Here is a 20,349-nt window from a genome sequence, read left to right as displayed (position 1 = left end):
TCATGGGTACAACGTAGTACTTCATAAATTGGGTGCAGTCACTTTCATTGCAATGTTTAAACATCTCTATGGCTCTTGCAACACACTGCGGAGCTGTATGGGTTGAGGACTCTCGGGGAGAGTCTGAGAAGACGATGTCGTGATGTTTGCATCTTTAATTTGTTTTTGAAAAATGGCAACTAGTAACTAATTAACCACATGACCCTCATTTGCATATTAAATTAGAAAATCTTTGCAGCACCATATCTCAAGAAGTATACAGCCGATTTTAAGACTGTTTGTTGCTAAAGACTCTTTGGGGATTGGAGATTAATTTTGAAAAATCGTGACCTCAAGTTGACCCCTACTTCCGGGTCGACCGGAAGTGGGACCATATCTCAAGAACTATACAACAGATTATAAAACTTTTTTCAGTTATAAACTCCTTAGGCATAAATATAACTTTTGACAAACCGTGACCTCAAGTTGACCTCTACTTCCGGGTCAACCGGAAGTGGGACCATATCTCAAGAAATATACAACCGATTTTCAAACTTTTTTCAGTTATAGACTCCTTGGACATTCAAGATTAGTTTGAAACACATTTGACCGGATGTTGACCTTTACTTCCGGGTCGACCGGAAGTGGGCCCATATCTCAAAAAGTACAAAACCAATGTTGAAACTTCAGTTATAGACTCTAAGGCAATAAATATTAACTTTGGAAAACTGTGACCCTATGTTGACCTCTACTTCTGGGTCAACCGGAAGTGGGACTATATATCAAGATCTTCACAACAGATTGCTTTAACTTTTTCAGTTATAGACTCCTTGGCATTGTAGATTAGTCTTTGGTAGCTGTGGGCCCATTTTGACCTTTACTTGCGGGTCAACCGGGAAGTGTGACCTAATACCAAGAGCTACACAACTTTTTTGAAACCTTTTTTTCAGTCATATATTCCTTGGGCAATGAAGCACATAATCCAAGCAAAACAACAAGGAACAGCTTCGTGTTTGTTCACAAACACTTAATGTCTAGTTATTTAAGTGAAGCTACAAGACTAGGCCTACAGTAAAGCAGAATTTCGTTTTGCTTCCCCCTAGAAGAAGGGTGGGTACACCACGCGGCCTAATGTTGCCTGTCTGTGACAGGGAGATATCTATTTTCTTTTTAGGCATGGACTCAGAAATGTAAAACTTCGTTCCATTAAAACTTTCCGTGTTTGGCCAAATCTAATAAACTGAGCCTATGTCACTGCACAAGTGAACACGGTCATAATTATGAGATCAACCTTCAGCCCGCTGATTAATGCGATGGCGCTCTTCACTTTTTGAGGTTGGAAAAAAAAAAGAGCCGAAAAAACGACCGCAAATCGATAATACCGCCCTCTGTTGGTCACCTTTAAGGGTTGGGAGATTATCCAGGAAATCAACATGGCGACGATGATATCTGAGGAAAAGTTGCTCATCGAACGGCCTGTGAAATAGTTTATTTCAGCTTCAATGAAACCATGTATTAACATAATAACGGTATGTAGCATTGGCTTGAGATATATTTGATTTACAAAAACCTTTTTACCTCCTTAGTTGAGAGACTGTTGAGTACTTTTCGGTTTGGTAACATTTTTATAGAAATATTATTTTCACTCAATTTTAACATTTCGCCTTGGGAGCAACTTTATCAGCTTGTCATGGAAGGGAAGGAGGGAATGTTGTACAAATTATCAACCAAAATAGTGACACAATGTTATTTGATACTGTTTGTAACTTATATCTAATTATAGGTCTACCATACTGCATGTATTCCCATGTACTGTATGCTTTTAATCTGTTTGAATGATTGTTGGTACAATGCCAGTATGACAAATCTGACAATGTCTGACAGCACAAAACTCACTTGGGTCCTACTACTACTACTAGTACTAAAAAAGGACTAAAAAAACCTGACATCAACAAGCCGACAACGCCGACAACAAGTTGCCATGTTGTCGACACTCTTGACTTGTTGGCTTATTGTTGGCTTGTACAGTAGCGTAGGACTGCCTCAATCAAGTAAATATCAAAGCAATGATTTGGTAATTCATTGCAATGAATAAAGACTGTTCAGTATCGGCAGATAACTTTCCGTACGGCGCCACCACTTTTTCACTCATTTTTATAAAAAGGGATATCTCATTGAGGTAAATAAGATACTATATTATTTAATATCGAATGAAAAGTGGTGGCGCCATATGGAAACTTTTCCATATCGGCACTTCTGATCTCGACTTGACCAAGCTCAAGTTTGACTCTTTCATCCATTGCAACAGACACTGACATCCTACCAATACCAAGTGACCCGTAGATTTAGTGATGATCAATTGGTCATCGTACTCGCAAGTCAAATATAGTGAAATTCATGATTGTTATAAACTCAAACTCAAATAGCATTTCAAGTAAAAATAGTTTATCATTAACCGACAAAAATACAATGTAACTTACCCCCATTAGGTGCACATGATTTTCAATATCGCCAATAATTTTAATTGTTTATATGCACATATGGAGGATAACTTTCCGTACGGCACCACCACTTTTTCACTAATTTTTACAAAAAGGTAAAGCTCATTGGGGTAAATTAGATAGTATATTATTTCATATCGAATGAAAAAGTGGTGGCGCCATACGGAAACTTTTCCCATATGGATTTTGATGTAATAAAAATAAGATACATAATGAAGATTATCAAAATCCTATGTTCAGTTTTTAAATCCTTCACTGCACTTGAGAAGTTGAGATCAACATATTAGACAACTCTTGCCATTCAAAATCCATTTGGGGAAATATGTGTTACAAATCAAACAATTTTTTATTTATTTTTAAAAGAAAGAATTAATACACTTTCACACGAAGCATAAGTCTGTCAGTGTCAGCGTCAAATTTGGACAACTCAATTCCTCACTTGTACCACGAATCAAACAAGTTTACAATATAAGTTACAAATACAAAGAATTCTGAATGTACCAATGTTAGGCTTTTTTTGTTCTGGCATACTGTTTAACTTGGTACAAACGTGTGACTTTGTTTTTAAATTTTATGGCAAAACAAAACAGCATTCATTTTGATTGTTAAATTGATACCTTTTTTCTTCTCCTCGTGTTTGAATACAGGAAGTATAGTCCATTCAAATCAACATAATGTGAATTGAAAAGAAAGAGCAACTTTGTACAAATGCAGTAAATACCTCCCAAGACCCACACAGTACTTAACAAGGTCACCCACTACCCCAAGCTGGATTCCTAAATGCAAAAGGACTTCAGACTACCTCCTACAATTCAAATTGTCATGTGATTGCCAAAGACGTATTCTTCACCTTGTACCTTGTAAACCCAACCTTCCCCTGAGCTGAACCAAGTGGGGATGCTAGACCACCATGACGGCGATTGCTGTCTTCACGTGCCACTCGAGCTCTCATCCATTCCAGGAGCGTAAGATCCCGCTCAAGGAACCGGTCAAGATCGGACGCTCGGTGGCCAAAGCGAGACCAACTGTTGAGAATGGAATATTTGACTGTAAAGTGTTGTCCCGGAACCACGCACTGATTTGGTATGACCAGGACACTCTCAAGGTGAGATTAAATTTTTGAATTTATATTAAAATGTTTTTGTTTTTGAGCTGGGTTCCCATTGGAATTTTTCTTCCACTGCCAGTGCCACGCTTTGTTGTAATCTACACTGCGTCCCCACCTGGATACATTCCATGACATTTGCATAGTGTTTTACGGCGTAGTCGCCGTAGGTTTACAGTACAGAGCTGTTCCCATTGGACCCTTAGGGGCCCTGATAATTTACTCTCTTTTTGCCTGTTGTTTCTACATTAGGGTCTTGGTAAATTGACAGGGAGGTCAGTTTACCATGCGACCCCATTGGATTTAATTTTAGAAAGTCTTTAAAAAGTTAAATTACAATGGGAGCGCAGCTTTAGTTAGACAATACTCTTCACAAGATCAATGGCCATTTCCTGAAAACTTGTCGATTGTGTTTTCATGGCGTTTTTGTAAATTAAATTATCGGCTCTCTACTCTCTAGTAAAGGATCTGTGCAAAGGGGTAACTGGGGACAATGCTTTTGGTCACCAATTTTTTCCCCCCATGTGATTTGCTCAAACATGGACCCTTGTATGATTCTTGTTACTCAATACTGATTCAATCAAGTTGACTTTTTTCCTTCTAAATAATTGTTTTCATAGTGAAAACTTGGTGTCTGTGCTCTGTGTGGATTTTCGGTGAAAAAAAGTTGCACACCCTGTGTTTTGATATTGCACTCCCACTTTTCCAAATCCTCAACACTGTTTTCACATTATTTTTTCACTCATTTCCTAATTTACTCATGAAAGTAACCATGAAGAAGAATCTGTACTCCATTTTCCCAGTACACTGAAAGGTTGCATGTACTTGCTTTTAACCCAAAGTACAATGTACGTTAGGCTAGCCTTAAAGGCAGTGGACACTATTGGTAATTACTCAAAATAAAAGCTTACTTGGTAATGAGTAATGGGGAGAGGTTGGTAATATAAAACATTGTGACAAACGGCTCCCTCTGAAGTGGAGTAGTTTTCGAGAAAGAAGTAATTTTCCATGAATTTGATTTCGAGACCTCTAGTTTAGAATTTGAGGTCTCGAAATCAAGCATCTGAAAGCACACAACTTCGTGTGACAAGCGTGTTTTTTCTTGCTTTCATAGTTATCTAGCAACTCCGACGACCAATCAAGCTCAAATTTTCAAAGGTTTGTTATTTTATGCATATGTTGAGATACAGCAGGTGAGAAGACTGGTCTTTGACATTTACCAATAGTGTCCACTGGCTTTAAGGTTGAGCTCTGAATAATTGAACAGTGAAGTTCCAACAGTATACGAAACAAGTCCATGAAATCAATGATTTGTATAAAAAATCACACACTTTCTGTGCCCAAACAAATATGCGAAATGATCTTTGGTACATGTTGTAATTCATCGTTGAAGTGTAATTGTTCAAATGTTCAACATGTGTGCTCACTGTAGCATTCACCCATACGTCCTTCTGTCATATTTAATCATTCACATGGCCCTCATCTTGTCAAGGATTCTTCATACACCCTGGACATGTATGGAGTAGTCCTATGCAACTAATGACTTCCTGGTTTGATATTATACACAGCAATGAAGGGCAAATGTGGCCTGGTAGTAATGAAGGGCAATGTGGCAGCATGCTTAAATATTGAGTTTACGGGTGCATGCATTAATCCCATGCATTGAGTACGTTGTGGTGTGTCATTGTTTGGGCTTTGAACTTTGTTTTTGAAGGGGCACATCAATTTTCCTCTGGTAAGGGGCACTTTAATGAAGAAAATGTCAAGTTGTCTTGTGAGAACTTTGCAAAGGGCGCCACAACAAAAGCTTCAATTTATCAAGTACAAGGATACATTATGTAAGCCACAAGAGAGACTGACTATGGGTACATTTTGTAAATAATTTTCTATTGGAGAAAGAAAATTGGAGATATTTGACAAAATAGTAAGACCGCCAAGATAGGGCTAAATATAAATAGCTCAGTTTGCAGAGCGCGACATTTTATTTCAGAGGTTGCAGGTTCAAGTCCCAATCTATAGTCATAGTTATATTTGTTCAACCCAAAACCTTGTTAAAAGACAATGGACACTATTGGTAATTGTCAAAGACCAGTCTTCTCACTTGGTGTATCTCAACATATGGATCAAATTTGAGCTTGATTGGTTATCAGAGTTGCGAGATAATAATGAAAGACAAAAACACCCTTGTCACACAGAGTTGCTTGATTTCGAGACCTCAAGTTCTAAATTTGAGGTCTCCTAATCAAATTCGTGGAAAATTACTTCTTTCTCGAAAACTACTCCACTTCAAAGGGAGCCGATTCTCACAATGTTTTATACTATCAACCTCTCCCCATTACTCGTCACCAAGTAAGGTTTTGTGCTAATAATTATTTTGAGTAATTACCAATAGTGTCCACTGCCTTTAACGCTGACTAGTGAAGGGTACAGGTACTTGGAAAATAAACATTAAGTCCTCAGTCATGCCACTCACTATTGTGAGCTGTTTTTATGTACAAATTACAGTCATAACACGTATGATACTCATACGTACAGTAGTAGTTTTTCCCGTAGCATTGTGCCTGTGGACTTGAGATCGCTACACGTAAACACGTTTGATTAGAGAAAATGATGTTGTGAGAAGCATCTGTTTCAAGACGATGGTGATGATGGATTGCATGCTGAAGAAGCATCTTCATCTTGTACTCTGTCTTAAAATAAATACCATTAACTGAGAGCATGCTTAGATCTCTAGATAATGGTATGCCAACAATTCTTCCAAATTTATTAATGAGGGGGAAGTTGCAAAAAATATTGTAACCCTTACAGTCCGATTCCTTCTTTATTCAATTGCCAAGGTTAACATGGTTTAAGATTCAAAAGGACTGTGGCTAGTAAGTCCCCCCCCCCAAAAAAAAAAAAGGAGAAGAAAGGCTTATGGTCAGGCATTCCAATCTACAGTACTTTAAGTCAAAACAATTTGGTGTGGAGCGACATCAGAGGAGGAAATTGAATGACTGAGACCACACTCTAGCCAACAGCTAAGTCTGTAGGCCCGATTAGGTTTAAATGTTATGTTTTTCAGACTTTGTGTACGTATAGATATAATTGGTCAACTATGGATGAGAATTTTACATTTAATGCATGAACTTTTTTAAAGAATTATATATTCTATTTAAGTACGTAGGCCTAATCCTGGAGTAGACTTATCCTGCAGTAGTGTGGACAAACCAAAGTCTTACGGTCTGAACCATCGCCACAATACACTATCATACTGTTGTACAGACAGTGTACAAAGACATCTTTCTGGTACAGTAATGAAATGAAAGAATCCTTGATACTGTGTACACGTTGCATTTTCCTCAGTATTAGGTAGTTTTTCATTGAGTGCAGTTTTCAATGGTAGGAGCATGGAGGTAGAAGAGTAACCCTCCTCCAATGGAAGTGCACTCATGTCTCCGACAATACATACTACAAAGTAAACATGTAACCCGGTCGGCTTTATTATGTCATTGGACAAGTTCACATTGCAAACATGCACACATGAACATGTACGTGACGAGTCATTTTTTGAGCCATGATGGTACAGTATACATGTAGCTGGTGCTTGGTTGTTAAACTCTAGCCACATGTTACTGTTACACACCAACTAAAGTAGCTCCTTGGGTAGCGTGACTGTACCCGACCTGGTAGTGTGGTACACCTTTTCTTAATTTAAAGCATTGATGTCCCCTTAAATATTATTTGCCTCTATCGAGCACTCCTGGGAAAGCCTGTAAATGAATGAGATCACTCGTGACTAAATATATTTAGCTTCAGTTATGGGAGGAAGGCCTCTTGGGGGAGGGGCTGATTGTGGCAGGTCAGGCGAGGGCTTAGGCAACAATTGCACTGGGTGTTTTATTTTTGCCATGCTACCTGTGTTTATGTTGTACTTGCCTGGAATTTAAATTGTTAGAGGGCAAGGTCATGTTGATTTGGCATTTTGGGGGGGAATTCTTGACATATGTATGAGGGGAACTTTTGAAAGGGGCACTAAGGCCAAGATCAGGGCACGAAGGCAATTTGGCCTTAATGACCGTCATATAAATCCAGGCCTGAATGTATCCATGTTTATGAAGGACAAACTGGAAACTGATTTGCGCTTAATTAATCTAGAACTAGAAGTGACCTGCAACAACCGTTGAAAAAAATACTCTGTCCACTTCAAGTCCTCTTAAGTTTTGAAATTATGTAAACATGTATATTTATAGGCTCTTTGCCAAGGTGGGATTCAAACCCTAGTTCGTGAAGGGGAAGACAGTGGTGTACGAAGCACCACTATTACACCCTGTGACCTTCTGATGGCCACATCAATCACTACAAGTGTGTTCAGGGCAACCGACAACAAACTGACAAATGAAATGATTGAGTGACATTGATTGATGGAGTTACTGTACTAGTAGAAGGCACTCATTGTACAAGAATAATATAATAATAAAATAGAGCTGTTGACCTTTACGCCTGTTGAGATGCTTAAAGGGAGAACCTTTTAAATGTCACCCACCTAGACAGTGACAGCAAATTGAGTGGTTACTGTACATGGGTGTTAATACATTACGGCGTACTTGTACACACACTCTGCAATGTAGCCACAGACTCCACCAAAAAAATAATGCACCTAATGTGAATGAATCCTCAAAAAGCACCCACTCGCCCACCAAATTCTTCCGTAAAATGCAAGAATTCAATTGATCACCAAATTCTACCCAAAACGCCACAAATTTGCCACAAATTGCTGTGGTGCCCTTTACATTTTCCTCATAGACGTGATGGAGGTGCCCCTGACCAGAGGAAAATTGCTGTGCCCCTTCAAGAGCAAAGTTCATGAGGCCTGCCTTTGATATAATAAACTTTTTTATTTCTTGAAAATTCAGAATTGTTTATAATAATAGGTTTAATAGATGTTAAATTTGCATCGGGGATAAAGAATATTAATTTTTTTTTTTTTTTTTTTTTCCACCCGAGTAACATGGCTGTGATATTTTTTTCACAGGACTCGGGAAAGTACTGAGTATACAGTGCTAACACACATCGGTGTATGGGTAAAAAAAAAAAAAAAAAAAAATTAATAATAATAGGTTTGTCATTAGATTTCATAAAAGCTACATGTAGTTGATCGGAATGAATCACTCTGGGTCTCCTAGTGCCTCCCACCCTCTCCCTCTCTTAGATAAGAAGGAAGGAAATGCTTCCACCTTCTTGTGTAACATAGATTTGTTTTAATCTCCTTACTCAGCCATTCATTAGGTCATTTCTAAAACAGCTCTGCTGCCAGTTGCACATATTGCTGTATCACGTAAAACACTGCCGTCTGCAGAGATTTGAGAATTACTGGTAGGACATTGTGCTTACATGATGCGCGATGACAAAATGTACTCATTTAGGCATACATTGTAATATAATTAAATGAATGGAAATGTACCAAGTTATAAAGATCTTGTCTTTACTCTACATTCTTTAAATGTAAGTTCCCAAAACTTTTTATCAAATTACTATGAAAATCGTACTACACATCATCAATGATCATGTACCCCAACCCCTAACTATCAATTTTAAATGCACGCTTCATGCAGTGCGTAAGCATCATGATTAGTCCAAGGGCAGACTGTCACTGTCTTGGACTAATCCCCTCTTCCACTGGCTCATTCACTTTGACCTTCAACCTTTTCAGGTTGTTTGAGTGATGCATCATTTATACCCAGTATCAAATACAAACATGTATTGTACGTACATGTAGTGAACTGTTGGCTCTGTCCATGGATTCTACAAAGTACCTCCATGCTCTGTCCCAGCGCCACATCCAATAAGCCTTTTTGAGGTATGGCGGACGTGATAGGAGTGTACTGTTTGGTTTGGGTGTATATATAGACAAATTTACCCAAACCTTATACGTAGTGTTGTAGCATTGTGTCCGCCATCTCAAAAAGGCTTATAGTGCTGGGTAGGGCTGACGTATGCACCATGCTCATTAGCCCATGACCCCCGACCTTATAACCCCCGGTCACCTCTTCTTGTTCAATATGAAAGATTCAACCTCGGATAATAATGTAACTTTATTGTGTACATCCATTGCAAATAATAGGGCTTGACCACAATATTCTTTAAATTTTGCGTTAAAGAGATCGTTTGCATTATCAATGGTCGTCTGCTTGCCTTGTCATATCTTGTGTGTACATGTTGTGATTGTGCGCAGTGCCGATCAGCAGTACAGTTGTTCCCATCACACTCTGAACGGGAACTTGTAGAGCTCATTTAGCCCATCCCAGTTAAGTAGTCTTTGAAGAGACTGTTGGGGGCCGAGCAAATGTGTAGTACACACATGTAGCATAGTGTTTATTGCAACGATAAAAGCTAAAAAAAGGGTCCACTGTGCATACTTTGTGTAATGTTATGTGTACCTCTACATTACTGACATGTACCAAAATAAAGAACACAGATTTGGTTACATGGAAACAGGGGTCGGTTTCATAAAGATTAAGACTAGTCTTATCTCGAGTTAGGACAAGTTACTGGTCCTAACTTAGGACTAGCTATACATTTTGTATACCTCCTAGGACTTTGTGAAATCGACCCCTGGACAGCATGGCATGCATTGGAGACAATCAATTTGTTCCTTCTTTACAATGTACTGTCATGTGTACTTGTGTGTGTTACATTAAGTGCAATAAGAGCTGTCTGGACTGTCTAACTTTTTAAAGTTGACACTTTTTTCTATGTGTAGTCATGTAATTCCTGTATTATGTACTATGTTGCTGAGTGCAATAACACAAAGGGATGACACTACTGTCTCATACTGCCAGCGCATCTCCAAAATTTTAAATTTGTATAGATTGAGGAAGATACAGCTTTCATTGGAGTTATTGCACTAGAAACCGCCAGTTATTACCTGTAGTTAGTAGTTGGGTACATTAGTTAATTAGAAACTTAAAATTAAGTGATGTTGTGATCTCAACGTCCATCAGCCGTGTACAGTCTGCGGCAAGTGTTAAAAAATGTGTATGTTTTACATCTTGTTTTTCGACACAGCCTCCAGGCCTGATACTTCACGGAGGCAACGGAGGCGATTGCCTCCGTTGCCCCTTGTCATTGCCTTGGTGCCCTTGAAATGCTCCAGTAGAAATTTACAATTTCCTCATAGGGTACCCTTTGCCAAAGAAAAAATGCCTTGGTGCCCTTGCCCTTTCAAAAACGAAGCATACAGCCCTGAGCCTCACTTGTTAAAATTCATTCAGAGAACAACAAATAAATACCAAGGGAAATTGGGCAATGGGACTTTAATTGTACGCCTCAGACTTCAGGTAGACACTACATGTAGGAATTGGGTTCATGGTTTATTGATGACAACAGACGTATAATAATAGACACTACAAACCCATTTATGTCAACTCTATTTACACTGTCCTTGGGAGGATTAGCATTGATTAACTAGAGAAGTATCAGACAAAAACGAACATACCCAATGTGCATTGCACATGAAGGTTGTATAGTTCACAATAAAGTGCACATAATACGTAGACTGCATCACAAACTCAATGCATGCATTGGGTGCGTTCGTTTAGCTCCCCTGGGTCGACCCCGGTGTGTGGCGTTTTTTTTTTCCCAGGACAAACGTGTGCAGATAATTACCCACGTTTGTCCTGAAAAGAAAAAAAAACCGCCACACACCGGGGTTGACCCAACGAAGCTAAATGAAGGCACCCATTCTTAGCCATGGAAAAAGGTGCATGCTGGTCTTGTTAACCAAACTTGACACTAACTAGACCAGCATGCACCTCACTCCGCGGCTAACGCATGCGTACCTACAATTACGTGTTCGTACATGTACTTGTGAAGTTGTCCGTTATTATTATTATTATGGTTGATTGGAAAACTGCTCATTGCAGCCTACTGGCTGAATTACAAAACAGAATACACTTTTAAAAGGAATACAAAAAGTTGATTTAAAGGCACTGTTACACGTTTGGTAATTGTCGAAGACCAGTGTTCTCACTTGGTGTATCCCATCAAAGCATAAAATAACAAGCCTGTCAAAATTTGGGCTCAATCGGTCATCAAAGTTGCGAGAAAATGATGAAAGAAAAAACACCCTTGTCGGACGAATTTGTGTGCTTTCAGATAGGAATAAAAGACTTCTAGCTGGAAGTCTTTTATTATTTAGTGAGAAAATACCTCTTTCTCAAAAACTATGTTACTTCAGAGGGAGTCGTTTTTCCACATTGTTTTATACTATCAACAGGTCTCCAATGTTCGTTACCAAGTCAGTTTTCAAGATAATATTTATTTTGAGTAATTACCAAACGCATACATTCCCTTTAAAGTAAACCGTATAAAATAAATCAGAGAGGCATATTGGGAAATAAAGAATTGCACAAAGCACATATACAAATATTGTACAGAAGGAAGCACACTGACCATGGAGGACATGAAAAATCACAAGAAAGAAAGTTTCTCAATGGTCATGTTTTAAAAATCTAAAAACAAATTGCAGTGCCCTTTAAACAACTGAGACGTCTACAAGCTGATAACCAACACACGTACTGTGTTTGAAACGTGTGATTACTTCGAGCTTCGATTGAAGAAGATTCATTTCATTACTTATCAGTGTACAGTGTGCACACACGTTTGTCCAACTGTCCAAAGAACTAGTATGTATGGCCTGTGTTTGTTTTTAGATGATATTTAAACATGATTCCAAATTTGCTGTAAATTGAAGGAAACACAGGGACCAAATAACACTCCGCACTAATGCTAGACACTCGGTACCTAGATGTCAGACAATGTGTATGAGGTCCAAGCTTTATGTTTACTCTTGTGTTTTGACTACTTCTGTGGTCTGGTACGCCAATTAGGTAATTGCATGAGAGTTAGTGGTGGAATGTTTGTATGTTTGACTGACATACGGGTATTTTTATCAAAAGTGACATCATAAGGGCTAAGTGCTAACCTGCTGGTTTCAAATATGTAGGCTACTTCTATTTTATGCAATACGAATAACAAAACAACAAGGTATCCAAAAACTGTCAAAACAGAGGTGTCCTGCTATACACCTACTGCTATACACATTAAAAGGAAGTGTCGTGGCCGAGCGGTTAAGAGCACCGAATTCAAACTCTAAAAACTCATCACTGCAATTACCTATCTTTCTGAAAGTTTGTATAAATATATACTCAGCGCCTTGAGTACCTTGTTTGGTAGATTCGTGCACTATATAAGACTTCGATATTATTATTATTATTATTAAAATGCAATATCCCTAAAAGTATTTAGGTTCATTTTTGTAATGTTGTGCAACTGAAAGACAGTTACGTAGTCTCCTATAGCTACACAAACAGTAGAATGCGTGTACTTGGACCTTGCTGATCATACACACACCTAATTGAACTCAATGGATGTGAGGGCAGACAATCACCATCAATCACATAACAAGCTTATGTAATATGTTCCACACATACAAAGTGACGCATTTCATACTGTACTATCGAGCTACATGTATTTATGGCTAGAGATAAATTTGGCCATCTCTTTGTGTAGGAGTCAGAGCATTGAGGAGGAAGGAGGTTAGGGTTATCTCCACGGTAGAAGCACGGAGGAGGAAAAATCTCCAAGGAGGAATTAAGGGACTGGGCCTGGAGGCATTTGTTTATAAACATGAGAAGGCAGGGTCAGATACTGATCTCTAAATTGATCTCTAAATTTTTCCCGATGGGGATAACAGTTTGGAAAGGCGGCTTAAATCATAATTCTTTTATTACATCAGTTTGATCCGGCTTGTCTTGAGGGAATTTTCACAGATCTGTGTCTGTAGATGAAACAACTTTGAATATTAACCACCACATTCCATTCGACTTCATGTATTAATTCTGGTTGTGAAGTCAAGGACTCTCAGAAAAGCAAACTTAATCGCTATTAGAGTAACTAGCCAAGAACTCAGAATTAACATTGGGGATTAAATTGTGCATAAAATGTGCTTGTTACACTCACAAGCCACGGGACCCAAACTTCTCTCATGTATTTGAATTTTTGCTGCTATCAACATAGCCTTGCTCAAAAGGCAGTCGCATTATTCACTCCGAAAAAGACGCTGTTGTAAACCCACCCGTATACACTGTGCGTGGTGTGTGCAATCACACCGCAGAACCCACCCGTATACACACTGTCACATCACTGAATACCCGTCGTACGACTACTGTGCACAAGTCATCTGCACTCGTACCACTAACCGCATGCTAGCGGCCGACGCATGCGGATGTGTATGGGGCGTCGTGTCGTGCGGTGTTGCGCACAGTGTATATGGGTGGGTTTTGTACAGCGGCGGTCTTTTTTCGAAGTGAATAATTCGACTGCCTTGAGCAAGGCTATCATCAACAATACTTATTTGCACCAGTTGGAAAATATTGACTGTCAAACTTATTGTCCACAGTACACTGTAGAGGTTTGTGTACTGTATGGATGTAATCTATACCAGTGTAAAGATGTGTCATTGATGGATACATGTAACAGGTGTTAGCGCAACAGGTACTGTATTTGCGCAAAGTATTTACTGTACAAAGTATTGTAAATAATACATCTATAGAGACAGATGGGCACAACAACTCATCTCGTCAAGTCATGATAATTATTGAAGAAATGTATGATTGAAATAACATGATTTTGTTTTACCACTGCTGCATACTTGTAGCTTTTAGTGGGATAGCTTTTCACCGGACGCGCCCACATTCATATTCTAGGGTGTGTAATGTACTTTCTATATCTTTCTAAACCATCTTTGTGCAGCTTATAAATTGTTCAAACTTTTGTTACAATTTTACTGATACAGAGGTCATTCAGTCAGTGGGTATTGTTGAGAAACATTAATACAGTCTGCATTGTTTGATTTCATAAAATACACTGTAGCCTACCACATGTTCATGTAAAGCTGCAGTGGACTGGATGTGTTCGAATGCGCTTCAGTTGTCCTCTCAGTTTAAATGTGTGGATGTTGTATTTTAAAAGTTATAACCGTGACACAGTCGTGACACAGTGTTGTGTATACGGTTTGCCATTTTGTGAGTTGAGTTGCATACTACATCGGTACGGAAAGTCGCACTCGTTGCCTAAAATGCTTACTGCCACAGTAACAATACACATGGAAAGTGAATCCCCGAACTATGCATTATGATTTATCTAAACGTCAGGTGAACTGTGTCAACTGAACATGACCCAGGGTAGAGTGCACAAAGGTACATGGCTGTAGTGCATACAGTGTTCCCTTAGATGCAGAGTGTAATTTAAACAGAAAATCAGATTGAAGCACCCGTTAATTACAGTCCGTTTATGCGCTCACTGCGGCACTGACTGTTAGTGTTTACATGACCGATGAAGAGCCAAAAGACGTTGCTGAAATGGGAGACTTTCTGGGACGATAGAGGGCAGCAGACTTACCGGGTAAATCCATTGTTCTCAGAATTATGCGCATGTTCAGAACTACGTAAACAATGGAAACTTACCCGGTATGTCTACTGCCACCTAGCGTTGGAAAGTCTCCTATTGCAGGCTCTACATTTATACACCTAGACGTGTGTTGTACAAATGTAAATGTACGTATGCAGGACCTCATAGGCACTAAAACAGAAACATCAAAGAACCAGTCGCTCAGTTTATCACCTGGTCACCACAAAATGGGAGGAGAAATAGGGGAACACAGAAGCTCAGCTATACAGATGTAGTTTGCCAGGGACATCGTCGTGCTTCCAACTGATCTCCCAAACATAAAGAGGAATATAAGACAATGGGCAAATCTAAACACGATTCCGACCTCTGTCGACTATTGAGACAGAAACACATGCAGGCCATACAAAAAATGACAGTGTGTTTACTGGTTCGGTTGACATTCTGTAATAGCCTCATACTCATACTGAAATCAGAGTACAAGCTCAAATGGCAGAATGTCAGCTTATGTGGAGACAGATTTTGTATTTTCCTCCATGGAATTTACAAACTCATCAAGGAATATTGTTATTTTCTTGGTGATGTGAACAGTGGTGTAACTAAACGTATTCCTTTTTTGGGGGCGAGGGAAGGTGGGGACAATGAATCATTTTGGTTTTTGTTTACAAATGTATACTTTACCAATTACTAAAAATGTATTTGTTGATGTGCCGTTTGAGCTGATGGTCTTGTTTATACTGTTAGTTTATAAGCATGCACTGTCTAATGGAAGCATTTACAAGCAGGAACTACTGACAGTTTTAATGGCGCTGAGTGTTTCCTTCCATTCATTGTGATTAGGTCATAAAGTTCACCAGTAGTTAATTTGAATAATAAGCACTTTATGCGTTTAGAATTTCATACAGTTAGGCATACTGATCGATAACCACTGGTTTATTTCTCTTTGAATTCCTTTTGGGTGTTTTGGGGCAAGGTTCTAGAGAAGTAGGCAAACAAGCCTGGACGCATTTTTTTAAAAGACTGAAATACCTTCAGATTCCTGCACTTTAATTGTAAACTGATCAAAATAAATGGATGGTGTTTTCCAGTGAAAACTATATTATTGGATGGAAATGAATGCTGTTTTAAAAATTGCATGTCATTTATACGTTTGACAAGATCCTGTAATATAAAACTTATTGAATCAAGTCACTCCTATTGATGCAGTTGTACTACATGTATGTATACTTGTATCCACTTGAGGTTGTTAATGTTACCATGCGCTTAGTGTTTCTGCTGGAATTTTGATATCTTTGAGGAAAATAACTGCATCATGTAATTCATGCTACAAACCGGACAAGCTCTCTCTATTAACCCAATTCACCTGACGTCATCATCACAAGATTCTTGGTTGAGCCATTTGAGCAGTCGGTGTCGCTGTGTGTTGTATAGTGTCAATAAGCATTTTAGGCGATGATATGTCTACATATTTAGCATAATTTTTAATGCAATTTGACTCCCATTATGTTGGATGGGTCAGTCATACAAAGATTTGTTGTTTGCATTTATGTAATGTAATGTATAGTGCATGGTTACACTTGTGAAGCAAGACACTTAATTAACCCTCATTGCAGGCCGCCTTCGGATGGGATATAAAGCAGTTGGTCCCATGTGTTGTGTAATGCACTTAAAAGAACCCAGTGTACTTATCGTATGGAGAAGGGGTTCGCCCCGGTGTTCCTTGTTTGATTGGCTGCATATTGCACCACAGCACCTTCCCCTTGTGAGCCATTACATGGTGCTACGTAAAGGAATATATCTCGGACTTCAAAAACGTTGGGCTGCACAATATCTTGCAAGAAAATACTGAATGTTGAAGTGCTTTGAGCATCACTGAGTGTGCGATAAGAACTGTTAAACACTCAAACACATTGCAGTTACATGTAGACAGACATACATTATGCTAAAGAGATATTTCTGGAGTGATGATTTGTTTTTCTTGGTTTGTAGGTATTTCACAAAATAAATGAAGTATTTTTTTGTGTTATTTCTTCTTCTAGTTTTACCTCCAAGACACCAAAAGCAGTAATGGGACATTTATCAATAATCAACGCCTCAGTAGAGGGGCGGAGGAGAGCCCCGCCCATGAGCTCAACTCCTGTGACATCATACAGTTTGGTGTGGATGTCATGGAGAACTCCAGGAGGGGAGTAGGTGGGTACCAGTCTCTAGAATAAAGCCCGGTTCATACTACGAATGCCAAGCGAATTTTGACAACACATATAGCTATTTTTGCAGCGAACGTTTCGCAGGAGTTGAGCACATTTCAACTGTTGCGAATTATTTGTTGCAAATTATTTGTTGCGAATATGTGACGTAAAAATTTGTATCGCATTCATGAACCGTGTTTAAGTGTGCATCAATGTATACACGTGTTTATTTAGTTGGTCTTCACGTCAAGGGAAATCTGCAAACTCCCACAAGGGTTTATAAACGCCAAGCTGGCAACAGCTTATCTCTCACATACAAATCTTGGTTTAACGTCTATCATTATGAAACAAGAAATTGTGATTCAGTAATTAGATGACAACACTTTTTGTAGACACTGTGAAATCAGCGGTTACCTTGGTAGGATTCAAACCCACAACCTTGTGATTGCAATTCCTACAGTCTAACCATTTGACCACTGTGGGTACATGAATATGGGGGTTGAAACTGTGAAACTGTGACAGAAGGGTCACATCCTCCAAAATGACAAACAATGGAAGATTAAAGAGTAGTCCTTGATCTACAATGTGTACATTCACAAGGCTACCTCTATCATTTATTGCTTTTATCCGTCAGACTATTATGCTATCTCTATCATTATTTACATACTATGTATTAACACACAATTGTCATGTAGACCAGTACATAGTTTTATATAGCTGCTAAAAGTAGAAAATATGGCACAATTAAGGCCTAACCAAAAATAAAAACAGTTTCTCATACAGGATCCTTTGAAAACAGATACTTAGTCTCCCTTCCTCTTTTTTTAAAGTCCAGGGTTTCAGGATTTTCTCCCAAGAGGTTGTGGCTTGAATCGGCCAACTCCATCTATCTATAACTCTATCTAATGGAAAATGAGTGCCCCGCAAAACTTTGTTTGACCTTGAAGCCCCTCTTTAAAGGCAGTGGACACTATTGGTAATTACTCAAAATAATTATTAGCATAAAACCTCACTTGGTAAAGAGTAATGGGGAGAGGTTGATAGTATAAAACATTGTGAGAATCGGCTCCCTCTGAAGTGACGTAGTTTCCGAGAAAGAAGTAATTTACTACGAATTTGTTTTTGAGACCTCACATTTACAATGTAGAACTTGAGGTCTCAAAATCAAGCATCTGAACGCACACAACTTCGTGTGACAAGGGTGTTTTTTGCTTCATTGGGCCTACTATCTCGCAACTTCGATGCCCAATCAAGCTAAAATTTTCACAGGTTTGTTATTTTATGCATATGTTGAAATACACCAACTACCAATAGTGTCCAGTGTCTTTAAAGGAGCATTCTCCTCATAGTATTAACCCAAATCCATTGTGTTCTATTTCAGTTACCCACGGATGTATAGTGTCTCAGCTCACGTTGTACAACCCAGATGGTACAGAAGCCATCAGAAGGTACAGTACAGTAATAATTGGGACTGCTGATATTACTCGGGTGTATTATACGTGTGCAAACAAAATGTATTACCGTATTCTCAGTGTACTGATGTATGTGGAGCTTTGATGGAGGCCTGATACTTCACAGAGACAATTGCCCCCACACTGCTAGGGCCACTGATTTTCCGCGATCGCGGAAAACGGACGGAATTCGCGGAATCCGCCCTTTGAAACGGAAAACGGGATTTCAGAAAATTTGATTTTTTTTTTTTTTTTTTTTTTTCTTGACGCCAAAACTATTGAAATTGCATTCTTTATTAAGATTCTTTTTGTTAAACTAAAAGGCATCAGAAATCAGACCATTAAAAAGTACGAGATCGTAACCGTGGATCATTCTGTTCTACTTCACACCATCCTCAATGTTTACACACATGATGTACACACGTTGTTAACATGGTTAAGCGAAGGGCATTATTCGCGGCACGTTTTAAACATTTTGTGTTCACCCAAATTGCATTTTCTCCCTCTCTTTTACCAACAATATAATACACAAACTAGCTTACCTATGATCTATAAGAACACATACAATGTTTTTTCATCTCGGAAAGGTCTAAAATAAAACCGTAAACTGTCAACATTCTGTCGCCAAAGCGAAAACAAAATGGCTGACATTTTGTTTGTGGATGGAGAATGGTCACGTCCATAGACTTGTTCCCAAGTCTTTGATCATGCTGAAACAGCGCCCTCTTGTGGATACACTCCTGTCATTAGCCTACAATGTGGCTGATGCAGAGAATCAACTGCAGTTTTAGACTTGGAATCAAGTCTATCACATCATGTGCATTGATACTGCAGTCACAGTGCAACCTTTTAGAACAGCAGTATACAAAATAATCCACAATTATAAAAGAAAGTATTTTTTTGAAATTTGTCAGTTCAAATGAACATTTTACGAAGTCAACAGTGCAACTTATCTCAAATTGATTTTTATAAGTGTGTCCCTGGGTATTAAACAACCTTTTATCTAATTAAAAAACATGAAACGGAATTTTTTGTGCCTGAAACGGAATTCATGTTTTTGCCAAACGGAATTTGCACTTTTCTGAAACGGAAAATCAGTGGCCCTACACTGCCCCTGGTCATTGCCTTGGTGCCCCTTGAAATGTTACAATAGACCCCTTGCATGTGACGTCAAACGCTCCAAAAACGCCCTCACTGGGGTCAAATGAGGCAAATGATTGGACGAAAGCTGTTCTTTGAGTGTAAAAACGTGGGCATGACCATAACGTCCCTGAAGCATTTCACGTTATGCAAGGAGTCTATAGAAACTAAACATTTTCCTCATGCCCTTTTAGCGACAATCCGTGACCTCATTGAAAGACTGTGTTCACACTTATAGGTCTGTGTTGCCACTGAGCATTCACAGCCGATCGCATACTGCTGACCCCACCCTATTTGTACCCTCACCTGTGTCCAATTGTGCCCCCTTCCTGAACCCCGCCAGTATTTCCTTCCCCCTGCTCTCAAATAACCCTTTTCACAACCCTCACTGAACTTTTAGATGGATTGATCTCCTGTATATAGCATGTCAAACAAGATACGTGTACATTTTAAGAACGTACTGGGGCAGTTCAAATGTCTATTGACAATGTTATGCCCTGGAACATAAGGAACAGCGTACAGGATGGTCCGGTCAG

The 20,349-nt window shown here is 38.9% G+C and overlaps 1 protein-coding gene across 4 annotated transcripts in view; it reads left to right on the top strand.

Moving 5' to 3' along the window:
• Window positions 1-1,398: 1,398 nt before the first annotated feature.
• Window positions 1,399-20,349, top strand: part of LOC117306863 (sarcolemmal membrane-associated protein-like) — a 57,241-nt gene continuing 38,290 nt past the window's right edge. For all 4 annotated transcript variants that reach the window (XM_033791421.1, XM_033791420.1, XM_033791419.1 and 1 more), the window contains exons 1-4: window positions 1,399-1,508; window positions 3,128-3,585; window positions 17,073-17,226; window positions 18,604-18,670. In XM_033791421.1, the coding sequence (XP_033647312.1) occupies window positions 3,391-3,585; window positions 17,073-17,226; window positions 18,604-18,670 (416 nt within the window). In that variant the 5' untranslated portion in view covers window positions 1,399-1,508; window positions 3,128-3,390. The remainder of the gene's footprint in view (window positions 1,509-3,127; window positions 3,586-17,072; window positions 17,227-18,603; window positions 18,671-20,349) is intronic.

This window comes from Asterias rubens, chromosome 2 (assembly GCF_902459465.1).
Source record: "Asterias rubens chromosome 2, eAstRub1.3, whole genome shotgun sequence".
NCBI classification, from domain to species: domain Eukaryota; kingdom Metazoa; phylum Echinodermata; class Asteroidea; order Forcipulatida; family Asteriidae; genus Asterias; species Asterias rubens.
This window is presented reverse-complemented; position numbering and strand designations above follow the sequence as displayed.